Source organism: Loxodonta africana, chromosome 10 (assembly GCF_030014295.1).
Source record: "Loxodonta africana isolate mLoxAfr1 chromosome 10, mLoxAfr1.hap2, whole genome shotgun sequence".
NCBI lineage: Eukaryota > Metazoa > Chordata > Mammalia > Proboscidea > Elephantidae > Loxodonta > Loxodonta africana.
The window spans coordinates 117,033,101-117,048,693 of NC_087351.1; the positions used below are offsets into that span (position 1 = coordinate 117,033,101).

Genomic DNA, 15,593 nt, shown 5'->3' on the forward strand with positions numbered 1-15,593 from the left:
TGACTGCCAAACTTAGCCAGCCCAATTTTCTTTAATAGACTCTTAAAAAAAAAAAAAATTGAGCTTAATTTCTTCCTTAGAGTCACAAAGCATTATGATGGTAAAATGGGGAAATAACTAATCTTTGAGAAAATAGTCAGTGAAATAAATTCTACAGATACACTAAGGAGGAATGGGAAATAATTCCCTGAGATTCAAAACCTTGGGAAGCAAAACCATGCTACAAATGCGTAAGCCGTGACGAGGCCTGCCACTCTGCCAGGACGCCTTCTTTGTTCGCCTCTCCTCAGACAGGCCTGCCGTGTGTCACTAGGTCTTAGCAAACGGGATCTGAGGAGAAAACCAAGTATTTCTGTTCATTTTTTTCTTTCGGAAACAAATCAGTTGATGAATGATAATGTCTTGAGTAATTTTTTTTCTTACAGTGCACATTTATCTTAAATCATACCCATGAAGCGTGAAAGCAACACCTTATTTTCTCATGTTTTTAAAAACCTACACACAGTTTGTTAATTTATTCCAAACTTTGTAGAATAATTATTTCTGGCTCTAAGGATCTATGGTGATGGATATTAACAACGCAAGAATTACTTTTTTTTTTTTTTTTTTAAGGTAAGTATACATGTAACAGAACATTTGCTGTTTCACTGTTTTTTCCATGTACAATTCGGTGACATCGTTCCACTCACACCAGTCTCCATTTCCACATTTTTCCTCGCCCTTAGCAGAATCTCAGTGTCCCCTAAGCAATGATCTCCCTCACAAGAATTATTTTTAATTTCATATTAAGTGTAACTGCTTCCAAAGCAACCGTCCCAGAGGGTGGGCAGGAAAGGAGGCAGGTGGCCTGGGTCCCGTCTAGGAGGCAGGCAGATGATGCAGGCCATCCGGTTAGGCGGATCAAGGGCCAGCGTAGAAGGAGCGAGGCTCCCTGAGCCCAGTCTGGTGTTCGTTCTCGCACCGTACTGCCTGCAGGTCTGTGTGGGGAGGGTCAAAAACCCATTGCCCTCCAGTCAGTTCCGACTCATAGCCACCCTATAGGATGGAGCAGAAGTGCCCCATGGGGTTTCCAGGGAGTGGCTGGTGGATTCGAACTGCCAACCTTTTAGTTAGCAGCCAAACACTTAACCACTGCGCCACCAGGGCTCCGAAAGTCTGTGCAAGGAAGGTCAGAAACCTATAACCATCAAGTCGATTCCAGTTCATAGCAACACTGAAACTTTCTGTCTTTTCAAGGCAGTCATGGAGTCAAACATTTACAGCCTTAAAATATCGCCATTTAGTGGCCAAAGAATAACATTTAAAACACTGTAAATTTGTTAACGTGTAATATTTGATACATATAAAATAACATGGGGCTGTTAGGAGTCGAAAATTGACTTGACGGCCACAACAACAAAATAATATGTGTAGTATGTCAAGTATAATAATATAATAAGCAACTCATGAACCCACTGCTCTGCTTTAGAACCAGAATATTTCCAAGGCTGTTGAAACTACCTGCTTTCTCTTCTTCAGTCCCATCCATCAGCCTCCCATATACTGTTCCCTTTCTAGAAAAACACCTTTCTCACGCACACCATGTGTTCTTCTGACACGTGTGATTAATAGTTGATCAGGTCATTGTTTGGTTGCCACCAAATATTGTGACCCAGTGATTTGCCATCACAGTGTATTCTGGCATAGAATTAACATTTTACTTTAGTTTAGGATTTCTTAAGATGGAAGGGAGGAATGAGAAGGAACAGGCTCAAGGTATTTAATTTTTATATCATACAAAGCGTATTTGTTGGTTTGAGCGAGGCAGGCCGAATGAAACTCTTGGTATGAGCACATACAGCTGGTACATGCCACGTCAGATGGTGCCGCACTCTGTCATCTGTAGTCACAGAACTTCAGGAGAGATCTCACTGAGTGGGTGGTTTCATTTATTTTTCATTTTTATTTTGAATGTCATGTCCAATGAAGAAAATGTGTTAAGTCAATATAGCATAGTGGGAAACACAGAACTAAGGCGTTAGGTACTTTTAGGGCAATGCTTCGCACGTAGGAGCTGTCTGTACACGCTAGCTGCCACCGTTGTTGCTGGTGATGTCATTGCTGTTAGTTTAGGGCTAGCGCTAATGTGAGGAATGAGGATGCTGTGTTTCTAAAGAAACTAAAATATGCTTAGAAACCTACCACGGAGCTTGTGTAATCCTGACCAGTTTAACTTCTGAGCCTTCATTTTCACACCTATAAAACTGATTTTCTCATAGAGTTGTGAGAATTAGTGGGGAAATGTGTGTGTGTGCACGTGTGTGTACGCACGTGAGTGTGTGCATGCATGTTTCTGTCTGCATGGGTGTGCATGTGTATGTATGCATGTGCGTGGTGTGTGCATGTGTGTGCGCGTGTGCACGCAAGTATGTGCATGCATGTTTGTGTCTGTGTGCACGTGTGTGTATATGTATAGGTACAATGCCTGGCACAGAGTTTGAACTCGATAACTGATCACTGTATATGAATAATGAGTAAATTCTGGGACTTTAAGATACTTTGTTTTTTAGTTAGCAATAGGTTTCCTTTCCTTTCAGTTATAACTCCATTTCTTAATTTTAGGATGCCTTGTTCTTCCTGAAGGATTTTTTCACGAGTCTTTCCACAGAGGTAGAGCTTTTAATGACTCCAGACCCAGAAGGTATTAAAGATGTACAGTTTGAAAAAGATTACAAGTAATTGGATTGATTTTATTATAAAGCATTTTTTGAGAATGTACTTAGTTTTTATTCCTATATAAATGTGTTCTGTGTTTATTTTTATTAATTTATGCAAATATTGTTTATGTGAAAGTAATCATTTAAAAGGTGAAAGAAAATATTCTCTGTAACGATAATTATATTTATTAAATGAAATGTAGCAAAGCAAGTTAGATCTAAATTCATTTAAGCGACTACCCTCGAGAACTGTACCTAATTTTTCAAATGTGCTCGCTGCATTTTCAGTTAGAAAGTCTCCCGGAGCTGACGTCACCTGCAGTTTGCCAAGGCGCTTGAGCCCGTCAAAGGAGCCAGATCTAGTTCTTTCTCTCCCTGGGCCAAAACCATCTTCCCAAAATGATAGTGCCAACTCAGTGGAGGTGATTAATGAGGGGGAAGAGAAGGATTTCTCGGCTGAAGAGGCATCATTTAGCGACCAGCCTGTGTTTTTTAGGTAAATAACGTAATTTTGATGATAAATGCTGTTGTAATAGAGTTTGGGAGATTGTCCTTAATGTGTGTGTGTTGGCAGTCATGAAGTTGTCAGCTTTTCTCTGTGCAGCCAGGTAAGCAGCTGGTGTGTGTATTGTGTGCACTTCCCTTCCTGCCCCTCAGTTCAGGGCTCGCCTCACTGTTGATTTTGTGGCGGAAGTTCCCTTTTCCTCCTAGCTTCTCCCTTTGGCTCCTTTTTTTTTTCTCCTCTCCTTCTGTCCGTCTCTTCCCATCATTATTATAGCAACTTTGTACCTCCCGAGACATTAAAAAAACTCAGTTGCCGTAAAGTCGATTCTGTCTCACGGCAACTCCATGTGTGTCAGAGTAGAACAGCACTCCATAGAGTTCTCAATGGCTGAGTTTTAGAAAGCAGGTCACCAGGCCTTTCTTCCAAGGTACCTCTGGGTGGACCTGACTCTTCAACCTTTGGGTGAGCACCTGACCACGCTCACTGTTGGCACTGCCCAGGGAGCCCAAACATTACGTCATCCTTTTTCTTCGTCTTCTTTAGGTACCTCAACTTGGGCATTCTGTCCCTTCCCTCACTAGATGTCCTGCCAGGCTTTCTCTGTTTGTCCTCCATCACTGTCGTGTCTCCTGACCCTCCCCCCTGGCCGAGTTGGCACTGAGGGAAACCCAGGTCCCCCAGGTTCTGTGCTGTTCTGACGGCTGTCCAGCCACCCTGCTGGCTGGTCACACAGGAGTTCACCCCGCATTTCCAGGCCTGTTCGGTATTCCCACCTTCCACTTTCCCGGCCCTCCATAGTAGGGACAGGGTTTGGCTTCCTGGAAAGAGGAGAGTTGAATATAAGCGCCCCTTCCGTCCACACGGACAATTAGCTGCCTTCCCTGGTTTTCTGTGCCCCTCCCCCTTTGACATCAAGAGTTCCCAATTTTTCCTTGCGTTTTTCCCTAGGTTCTAAGGTTGGTCTTTAGGTGTGGCCCAAAGTGCACAGTATGACCATTTTAAAATGTTTTCATATTTTAACTGTCTTGTACAATGATGAAAATAGGAAAAACGGGAGGTGTGAGAACAGGGAAGACCCTGCAGTGGGTGCTCTCTGGTGGTCCTAACCCACCTCACCAGACACCAAGGACCCCCTTCCTGGTTTGCCCGCACTGATTCGTTTATTATTTAAATTTTTTCCACCAAATCTTTTATACTAATTAGGAGCCCTGGTGGTGCAGTGGTGAAGTGCTCAGCTGCTAACCAAAAGGCCGGCAGTTCGAAACCAGCCACTCTGAGGGAGAAAGATGTGGCAGTCTGCTTCCATAAAGATTACAGACTTGAAAGCCCTATGGGGCAGTTCTACTCTGTCCTACAGGGTTGCTGTGAGTCAGGATCGATTCCACAGCAATGGGTTTGCTTTGGGACAACCGGCGTAAAAGATACTGCATTGTTAAAATTCTGGCCTGAAAGCAAAGAAACTTGATACTTTAGTCAGCTTGTGTAGCCTCATTTATTTACTTAGGGAAAGGCTTATTCTTGTTGTTAGACTACTGAAAATAGTTTACAGATTTTTGTTTCTACTTTGAACAGCCCCTAGAGGGTCCAGGCCCTGGAGTGGTAACCAGCGATACAGTCCAAACTGCTCGCCTGAGGGACAGGGAAGTTATTGCCCAGAGAGGTCAGCTGACATGCTCCAGACCACCCAAGTATGAGTGGCCCAGCCAGGACTAGGACACAGGTCTTCTTAGTCCCAAGTCCAGGACCTTTGCCAAGTGATGGCGTAATGATGCCACCTCTCCCTGCCCCATAAACATGTTCAGTCCACTAATATTGCTGAGCGTTCACTATGTATATGTCGGGTTTGTTCTAGGCACAGTGAAGAAAGTAGAGAAAAATCCCTATTTAATGGAGTTTACAGATAATGAACATCTATGGGGTTTCCTATTATAAGTGCCAAGGAAAAAACAGAACCGGGATGGGGGAGCTATTGCCCAGAGGGCCAAATGGGGGTGAGAGTCCCAGGGGGGATGAGCTGGGGCCCTAAGCTTCTCGTGGTGACTGATGCGGAGTTTGTATTTCCATTGTTCTGTAGCTAGTGGTGCAGTGGTTAAGAGCTTGGCTGCCAACCAAAAGGTCAGCAGGTTGAATCCACCAGCCGCTCCTTGGAAACCCTAGGGGGCAGTTCTACTCTGTCCTGTAGGGTCACTATGAGTTGGAATCCACTGGACGGCAACAATTTGCTCTGGTTGGTAGCTGAGGTTGACTTTTGTGGGATCCAACAGCCACGGGAAGCACGGTACTTACCTCGGTTACCACATCATCTGTAGTGAGCAATTTTTCACTTGGGTTTCACCACATCAAAGATGTGAAATTGTTCACTACAGATTAGTGAGCACAATTAAGCCCGTGGTTACCTTGCTCACTGGGTCATCCGCCCCTGTCTGGGATTGTAAATTTTGAAAAGAGGCTTTGATTCTGTGGGAAGGTGCTGTGGGGTTGGGAGAGAGACAGATCCCAGCCCTCCCTAGAAGCAGAATCTTTGATGTGGTGAAAAAGCGTGAAATTGTCCACTACAGGTGATCTGCTAAGCAAGGTAAACACCGTGCTTACCTTGTCCGTTGGATAATCCACCCCGGGTGGGACGGCTCGGTATGTAACCACCAACATTAATACCTTGGAAAGAAAATATGTCTTCGGGTCCAGCTATTGGGAGCCAGCTCTTTTTGTTTGATGGGTGCCGTCAACGTGCGATTGCAATTTCATTCTCGTAGAGTTCCCAGTGTCAGTTGTCAGTGTCCCATTTACAAGCATTCGTTTCAAGAATTCTCACTAAAACTCACCAGTCATTTTAGTGATGAGACTTAGAAGGAAAGTTGCTCGCCCTGGCTGTGCACCACACATGTGATGACGCTGGGCTCACGCCAGCCAGCCTGCCTCAACTCCACTCCGGAGCCAAAAGCCCGTAGCTGCCGTCTCCACCTCTCTCTTACTCGCTGGCAATGAGTACATTGTTTGGTTTAATCGTAAGGGTTTCTTGTATTAATTTGTGCTCTGTATGGATTGATAATATCTACCAAAATAAATTTTTCTAAAGAAACATTACTTGATAAACTAGGGAAGGGTTTTTGTGAGATAATTTAAATATAGTAAGATAAACACCAGTTATAAGGTGCTGAATATCTTGGTTAGTTACTATAGTATCGTAAGAAAAGGTACAGCTAAAAGACATTCTGATAATTCTTTTTTATTCATTTAGGCCTTAGGGTAGGCACTGTATTTATTCATTATTCATTTAGGCCTTAGGGTAGGCACAGTATTTATTTTTTTATTAATTTAGGCCTTATGGTAGTCACTGTATTTATTCATTATTAATTTAGCCCTTATGGTAGTCACTATATTTATTTTTTGTTTTCTCTTTATTCTCTAATTGAAAAAGTTAATTTGTGTCTAGTTTATCCTGTGATTAATTTTGAATATAAATAACTCCCCTCCTTTCTTTCTCTTCAGAGAATTCAGATTCACATCAGAAGTTCCTATTCGACTTGATTACCATGGCAAACACGTTTCGATGGATCAGGTCTGGAAATTTAACAGAAATATACTCAAAATTAATGATTTCATTTGTCTTTTTTCATGGTCCCAGTTTTGTAAAATTTCCCTCTGTCACGATTTATGTAAAGTTCTAAATGAAGTACGAGGATTTTAAATTTAATTGTTTTAAAAGTAAATTAAATATTATCTCCCTAAGTACCATGAGTAAAATTTTATATAAATTGGGTCATACCCATTGCCGTCGAGTTGATTCTGACTGTATCGACCCTGTAGCACAGAGTAGAACTGTTCCGTAGGTCCCCAAGGAGCAGCCGGCGGATTCAAACTGCTGACCTTTTGGTTGGCAGTGAAGCTCTTAACTACTTTGCCACCAGGGCTCCAACTGGACCATATGTATTATAAAAAAATTTTTTTTCTTCCGTAAACATTTTAAGTGTTTTAGCTTCACCAGTGAACATTGCTTTGGCTTTCCCAAAAGACACCTATTTTAAGTATTGAGTCTGTAATTTTCAGATTAATCTGGCCATTTTTAATCTTATAGGGTACATTAGCTGGGATTTTGATTGGTCTAGCCCAGTTAAACTGCTCTGAACTAAAGCTGAAGAGGCTTTTCTATCGGCACGGGTAAGTTGATTTATCCTCTGAGGCTTTAAGATGAACTTACTAAAGTTAGCTTATCACAAATTAAAAATTGATCTTTCTTAGCCAACTTACAAGAGTTTAGCCATTTTATAGCACTGCCTGCAAAGATCCCAGTTGTGGAGAGTCCTTGCTAGTTGTTGTTGTTAGGTGCCATCAAGTCGATTCCGACTCATAGCGACTCGATGTATAACAGGACGATACAACTCCGGGTCCTGTGCCATCTTCACAATCGTTGTTATGTTTGAGCCCATTGTTGCAGCCGCTGTGTCAGTCCATCTCGTTGAGGGTGTTCCCCTTTTTTGCTGACCCCCTACTTTACACGAGCACGATGTCTTCCTCCAGGGACAGTGAGGGTCTAGGTTGTATTCGGAGGGGGTAGAAGCAATTTGAACAGAGGGGCAGTCTTCACAGACAGCTATAGTTTAGGATATTTTTCATAATTTCACAAAGTTGTACTTTATTTAGTGAAAAGGCTGGAAGCTTACAAAGTAACAGTTCTTAGTAGCTAAGGACTGTGTAGAAATCTGTATACTTTGACTTAATACTTTGCCAGATCCTTAGATGTTCAAGAAATAACAGTGCAAAACACACTTGTATGTGTTACCTAAGAAACCATTAACATTGTAATTAGAGTACACACACACACACACACACACACACCCGGAAAAAAAAAACCCGTTGCCGTCGAGTGGATTCTGACTCATGGCAACTCTATGGGACAAAGTAGAACTGCCCAGTGGGGGTTTCCAAGGAGATGGTAGATTCAAACTGCTGATCTCTTGATTAGCAGCTGCGCTCTTAAGCACTGTGCCACCAGGGCTCCGTGTGTGTGTGTGTGTGTGTGTAAAGAGAAGTTCAGATTGGGAGTTAAATGGCTGATTTACTTTTCTCTTTGACTTAAAAATGGTTTTGCTGTTTTGGGAACATCTATTGTACTTTTGTCCTTATAATTCATGTATTTTCTTTTGTGTTAAGTAAAAACCAACATACTTATCTAAACCTATAAATTTCATCTGCTCTCTATGCTAATAGTCACTTGCTCCAGTTTGCTAGGTGTGGACAAGTTATTTTCGTACGCAGTCACTGAATGGCTCAATGACATCAAGAAGAACCAGCTACCAGGAATCCTGGGAGGTGTGGGACCTATGCATTCACTAGTACAGCTGGGTGAGTTGTGTATTTTTTAATCAAAAGATGATTGATATTGCCTGATCAGTAATGCTTAGTCCCACTGGGTTATGGATGCCTTTGAGACTCTACCTGAGGCCCTTCTCTGTAGAAAACCCACACGTGTACGCGTATGCAGGAAGCTGGCCAGGTGAGCACGGTAGCAGAGGCTGTGAGATGGGCACGCAGACTGACTGCTGTGTGTTGGCTGTGATTCCAGTGCAAGGCCTCAAGGACCTGGTCTGGCTGCCCATCGAGCAGTACCGGAAGGACGGCCGCATCGTCAGGGGCTTTCAGAGAGGGGCTGCTTCCTTTGGCACTTCAACAGCAATGGCTGCCTTAGAACTCACAAACAGAATGGTCCAAACGATACAGGTACTTTCCATACACCACCACGATCTGTACCAAGAAGGCCACTGCAAAACATTCTTAAACAAATCTGTGGAATAAACAAAGGGTCGAGAGTAGATGTTTTTATTTGTCATTACTTAATGTTGTGTTTTGAGTTCCTGGGTAGTACAAACGGTGAATGCACTCAGCTGCTAACCCAAAGGTTGGAGGTTTGAGTCCACCCAGAGGCACCTCAGAAGAAAGGCTGGTGATCTACTTCCAGAAAATACAGCCATTGATAACTCTGTGGAGCACAGTTCTACTCTGACACCCACGGGGTCGCCGTGAGTCAGAATGGACTCGACAACAGCTGGTTTGGAGTATCGTGCTTGTTTTATCGCTCAGATGCCCAGTGTTAAATAAGTAACAGAATAAATCAGTGGAGCACAGTGTCACTGTGTTTGCCTGTTTCAGGTAAGTTATAGCTATCACATTGACAGAGGACTTATTTCTTCACATTTGTATGAAAAGATCAGTTGTGTTAAGGTTTGTGTTAAGTGCGAAGCTTCGTTGGCCTTGCCCCCGTTGTAACAGACTATGCGTTCTTGACTGGCATGGTAATGTGGATGTTCTCAGTGGACAGAAGGAAGGAAAAATGAGCACCCTCTGGACATTAACGCTTCATTATGCTGTAATGTCTTGTTAGGAAACATAGTGAATTCTTGTAGCAAATCAGACACCGCGGTAGTGTCTGCTTAGGCTGTGCAAGCCCCTCTGTCTTCCTCACTCCCTGTCGGTGCAGAGCCTCAGACCTTCTAATCCATCTCTTCCTTTCTAATACAACCATCCAGGCTGCAGCAGAGACTGCTTATGACATGGTGTCTCCTGGTACCCTTTCTATCGAGCCCAAGAAGACCAGAAGGTTTCCTCACCACCGGCTAGCCCAGCAGCCAGTTGACCTGAGGGAGGGCGTGGCCAAGGCCTGCAGTGTTGTGAAAGAGGTGAGTGGATCCTGGGGCCTTCGGGACAGACCCCATGTGAAGCTTCCCCAGCTGGAGAGCACTTAATGGTGGGACGTCGTTCTGGAGAAACCCCTGGGAGTGGCTGGGAACTGTTACCGGGAGTGAGCACCTGCCTGAGGTGAGAGGAGAGGGCCTGTGGGGGTGAAGGCTCACAAGAAAGATTTCCCTCTCCACCTGTGGAAGCACGCAGGGAGTCACAGAACCAGACACCTGTGTGCTCATCATCTAGACCTGACACACGTACTGATACTTGGCCGTGTTTACTCCAGATTTGTTTTAGAAACACAACTTTTCAGTTGAATCACCCACTCTGACCCCATTCCCATCCCTTCACTACCCTGAAGGAGGAACATGTTTTTTCTGTACATGTTTTCATAGTTTTATTACCAAAAAACCAAAGAAAAAACTAAACCCAATGCCACAGAGTCAATTGCGACTCATGGAGACCTTATAGGACAGAGTAAAATTGCCCCACAGGATTTCCAAGGCTGTAATCTTTACGGAAGTAGGCTGCCATGTCTTTCTCCAGCAGAACAACTGGTGGGTTTGAACCGCCGACTTTTGACTAACAGCCGAGTGCTTTAACCACTGTGCCACCAGTGTTCCTTTGGAAGAATAAAGGTGAGGTAATTATTGGTCAGACTTGCCTCTGCCGATGTCAGGATTGAAACAGGATTGATAGATGTGGGACAAGACAGATTCGTAAAACGATACTGGGCCTCAAGGCTCGGAAGGGACCTTTGGCAACGTGATGTAATGTCACTTTGGCACAAGTCTACCTGATTTAATCTGTAGTCATCTTTCAGTAAATACTTGTTGCTTCATTTGTGCCAAGTGTGTAATATTAAAGACGGGTGATGCTCCAAAGGTACAGACGAGGAAGCAGGCTCCCCAAGTCAAAGGCCCCCCCGCCATACCACAGCGAGTCGCCGGGCCAGGGCCGGGCCCCAGGTGTGTGGGTCTGCTCTCTTTCTCTAAAACCGTGAACATGGAGAATAAGGGGAGCAAGGTGAGAAATAACATAAGCATGGATTGAGATGACAGGCCTGCTTGCTAGGCTGAGTCTGAATTCCATATTAAGAATGTTTGAAAACAGAGGTTCCCAAATGGTGATAATTATTTCCTTTTTCTCTGAGACATTAGTAATAACTCCAAGATCAAGAGAGAAAGTCTCTAGTGTTTTACAGATAGTCTCATCTTTTAGACTCAGGGTCTGCAGACTATATCTATGGGTGAAATCTGGCTCGGGCCTGTTTTTGTATGGGCCTTCATGCTAAGAATGGTTTTTACATTTGTAAAGGGTTGTTTAAAAAAAAAAAAAAAACTAAGAACATACAACAGAGACCATATGGCCCACAAATATTTACTCCATGACCCTTTACAGCAAAAGTTTACCGACCCCTGCTTACGTATAGTTGTGGTGAGGGAGGGAGTAATCCATCTGCCGAACTATGTCAGGTTCACTGGATGTGTTATTTCATTCAATTCTAACAGTCACGATAGAAGCAAGGCCGTATTTTTATTCCTCATTTAAGTGACCTGTGTAAGGCCGCACAGCTCAGTGACAGAGCTGAGATTTTAGTCAATTTGTGTTGTCTCCAGACTTGGGGGTGTTCGTCATTACACTACGATAAACTAATGCTACAATAAACACAAACTGTGATAAACTCGCATTGTTGGTGGGAGTGGGGTTGGGCAGGGCTGGGGGAGATGATGTGGGGAGATGTATAAATCCTAAGGATGTTCTTCATTGAATTCCATTTCTCCTCTTGGCCATGCTTTTGTAGATAGTTTTAAAAATAGTACGTGCTTTTTTCAGCTCTTCTGGACTTCGTGTTCTGTCCCATGGTATTGCATGTTTCTGCCTGCCGTTCAGGGTAGAAATGACATTCTTGCCAGCATGGCAGAATGAGGCCTAGATTCTGGCTAAGGCAAGGTCTTCCTTTCCCTGGAGCACCCAAGGCTCCTCTGAGCTCCGACGCCGTCACATAGGACGAGTGCCTCCTGTGCCCAGGGGACTTTGAAGTAGACAAGGGGCAGAGAGTTGAAGGTGGTGTGTGCACTGCCTTGGCCTAAGTCAAAAAAACCCGTTGCCATCAAGTCAATTCCACCTCCTAGCAGCCCTGTAGGACAGAGTAGAACTGCCCCAGAGGGTTTCCAAGGCTGCAGTCTTCACAGAAGCGGGCTACCACACCTTCCTTCTGCGGAGTGGCTGGTGGGCTCGAATCGCCAACCTTTCTGAGCACTTTAACCACTGCACCACCAGGGCTCCTTAGGATGACTAATAGTGCCTGGATCGCGAAGTAGTTCTGTAAGCTTCCTGATGGGAAGTTGTAGTTTAGCTACATTTTCCACACACAGGTGTCACAACAAAATACCCAATCATAATAATTTCCTCCTACTTTTTGTGAAATTATAATTTTGTAATGAAAAGAATTATTTGGGTTTATCTGAAAAGCACAGTTTTGTTTGTCTAGTGGCAAACGTAACGTTGATTAGCTGTACGGAAGGTGTGTATTACAGGCTGATGTCGCGTTTTCTGACCAGTCACCTCCTCCCTCTCTCCCTGTCCATCCTCCGTGCAGGGGTTCGCAGACACGGCGCACACCATTTACGAGACTGCAGCCCGAGAGCACGAGAGCCGAGGGGTGACAGGCGCCGTGGGCGAGGTCCTGCGCCAGATCCCCCCGGCTGTGGTGAGGCCGCTCATCGTTGCCACGGAAGCCACGTCCAACGTGCTGGGCGGCATGAGGAACCAGATCCGACCGGACGTGCGGCAAGACGAGTCCCAGAAGTGGCGCCACGGGGAAGACTGACCACCAGGGCTCTTCAGATGAGGAGCGAGGGTCCTACGGGCAGCTTGAGGGGGCCACATGCGCTTTCACCGTGCTCATCTCAGGAACAAAAGCACTTCTCAGTTACATAATTTATATCAGAACAACGTGCACCCCAGACTCCCCACATCCTAGGGCTGGTTTGGTAGTTGCCGTAGACATTTGCTGGCTGCTGTCAAAGGTCCTCAAGCATCTGCTGCCAAGTTAGGAAACCTTGCTTTTATTAAGTGACCATATTTCTCCCCATTACAGACGAGACGTCAGAAACCTCCTCTTACAGCATTTGAGCACTTTTAAAGCACTGTTTTGGTTGCTTGAGGAGCTGATTTTTCTCAAGGTTTAAAAAGAATCACAGCTTCAAAGCTTTCATTGAGAATGAAAGACAGAAGCCACGGGGAAAGCAAAGCAGATAGATAGGGTTGTTAACAAATGTTGGTGGGGACAGAGTGACCCCCATGTTGGACCGAGTGCCCGTGTGCTGGAGAGTAGTGAATCCCCATTCACCCGTGAAATCGGGGGGTCTCTGGAAGACAAGTGTTGCAGACGTGTTCTGTTGTGTTGCACTTTACCCTATACATGTGCGTGTTTCTAGGGTCACACACGCCATGTGTTCCATGCTTGTGTCATTTACAAAGTTACACAAAGTGTATGCAAGATTTTGGCAAAAGATGGTAATCTAAAATATAATAGCTTCCATTTATTTTAAGTGTAAATGAAAAATGTGCGTTCTCTAACGAACTGGGGCCCAGGTAATGGTTTATATGTTCAATTTTAAGCCAGTGCAGTGCAAGCTTGTCAGGGCTGTGTGGAAACGGAGGTTGGAAGTAGTTTTCACTCTTTGTGAGATTAACCAGAAATCCTCCAACTACACCGTAGTCGACTGTTCGGAAGTACCGTGTTTACTTGGTTAACAATGTACATTTTGATAACCTGTCAGGAATGAATAAAGTATTTTTATTTAAAGGTAAAATTGGGTTATGCTTCCATGAATATTTTGCTTTCCTAGCACGTGTTCACAAATACAGTAATGACCTAGCCCAGGATACTTGGGTCACTTTCTCAGAATTGGTCTTGCTGACTGTCAGGTAGCTCGCCGTTACCTGGGATTGAGGACGAGCTGTTCCCAAGAACTCAGTCCTTGTGTCAGGGTTTCCCAGCAGAGAGAAGACCTGGACGTCCCTGGGACCCATTGTTGAGAGCTGGGCGATGTGACTCTGGTTTCCTAAGATGGGGGACCAGCCGGGGGATTTTGGATTTCAGGGCTGCGTTTCAGTTTGGGGCTTGGAAAACGGAGGTCGAAGCAATTCCATTCTCTACATTTTCTAAACAAAAAAGTAATTCAAAAAAATTGAACATTTTGTTGTTGTTGTTGTTGTTAGGTGCCGTCGAGTCGGTCCTGACTCATAGCGACCCCGTGCACAACAGAACGAAACACTGCCCGGTCCTGCGCCATCCTCACAATCGTTGTTATGCTTGAGCTCATTGTTGCAGCCACTGTGTCAATCCATCTCGTTGAGGGTCTCCCTCTTTTCCGCTGACCCTGTACTCTGCCAAGCATGATGTCCTTCTCCAGGGACTGATCCCTCCTGACAACATGTCCAAAGTATGTAAGACGCAGTCTCGCCATCCTTGCCTCTAAGGAGCATTCTGGCCGCACTTCTTCCAAGACAGATTTGTTCGTTCTTTTGGCAGTCCGTGGTATATTCAATATTCTTCGCCAACACCACAATTCAAAGGCGTCAACTCTTCTTCGGTCTTCCTTATTCATTGTCCAGCTTTCCCGTGCATATGATGCGATTGAAAATACCATGGCTTGGGTCAGGCACACCTTAGGCTTCAGGGTGACGTCTTTGATCTTCAACACTTTGAAGAGGTCCTTTGCAGCAGATTTACCCAATGCAATGCATCTTTTGATTTCTCGACTGCTGCTTCCATGGGTGTTGATTGTGGATCCAAGTAAAAGGAAATCCTGGACAACTTCAATCTTTCTCCATTTACATTAGATAATATATGTAACTGAATTTAAATAAGTATAACTATGGGAAGTATATTTAAAATTAAAGAGGTTTTAATTTTTTTAATTCTGAGCACGTATGTTTAGGGTCAGTAACTGTATGAGATGACAGAACACATTCTGTGGTGAGGGGAAACTGCTCAGACCGTGCCCCAGAAGCTGAGCCAGGCTTCATGGGAAAACCACAATGGCTGCTGCTGAGCCAGGACCGCGCTACAGAGACACCACTGAATTGAGACAGAGTGACAAACAGCTTTGTGATGCTGAACAGGTAGCCACTCTGAGTGCTGCCTTTCTAAGTTTTTCAAGGATAAAGAGAAAACAAAATTAAATGCTATTTAACAGTTTTTATTTGTGGGGTTGGCGAAGAATATTGAATATACCATGGACTGCCAAAAGAATGAACAAATCTGTCTTAGAAGAAGTACAACCAGAATGCTCCTTAGAAGCAAGAATGGCGAGACCGCGTCTCACATACTTTGGACATGTTGTCAGGAGGGATCAGTCCCTGGAGAAGGACATCATTCTTGGCAGAGTACAGGGTCAGCAGAAACGAGGAAGACCCTCAACGAGGTAGATTGACACAGTGGCTGCAACAATGGGCTCAAGCATAACAAGGACTGTGAGGATGGCACAGACTGGAGAGGGTTTTGTTCTGTTGTCCATAGGGTCACCATGAGTCAGAACTGACTCGATGGCACCTAGCAACAAAAACGACAGATACAGTATAGGGAGAAATACTTATCCTCTCTTCCTGGCACTCTGAGTTGCTGATGAACACTTAACAAATTAAGTGTCTGCATCCCACTTAAAGAAACGTCCTCCTAAGGTCATTTCTGTGTTTCCTAA

At 44.4% G+C, this 15,593-nt stretch overlaps 1 protein-coding gene across 5 annotated transcripts in view; it reads left to right on the forward strand.

Annotated features, from left to right (window-relative positions):
• The window catches only part of ATG2B (autophagy related 2B), an 83,634-nt gene extending 70,114 nt beyond the window's left edge, over positions 1 to 13,520 (forward strand). For 4 of the 5 annotated variants that reach the window (XM_064293008.1, XM_003408870.4, XM_064293009.1 and 1 more), the window contains exons 35-42: positions 2,602 to 2,680; positions 2,985 to 3,192; positions 6,691 to 6,760; positions 7,277 to 7,359; positions 8,423 to 8,544; positions 8,765 to 8,919; positions 9,726 to 9,875; positions 12,482 to 13,520. In XM_064293008.1, the coding sequence (XP_064149078.1) occupies positions 2,602 to 2,680; positions 2,985 to 3,192; positions 6,691 to 6,760; positions 7,277 to 7,359; positions 8,423 to 8,544; positions 8,765 to 8,919; positions 9,726 to 9,875; positions 12,482 to 12,712 (1,098 nt within the window). In that variant the 3' untranslated portion in view covers positions 12,713 to 13,520. Of the gene's footprint in view, positions 1 to 2,601; positions 2,715 to 2,984; positions 3,193 to 6,690; positions 6,761 to 7,276; positions 7,360 to 8,422; positions 8,545 to 8,764; positions 8,920 to 9,725; positions 9,876 to 12,481 lie in introns of those variants that run through there. The other variant, XM_064293011.1, reaches the window with a different exon arrangement.
• Positions 13,521 to 15,593: the final 2,073 nt, after the last annotated feature.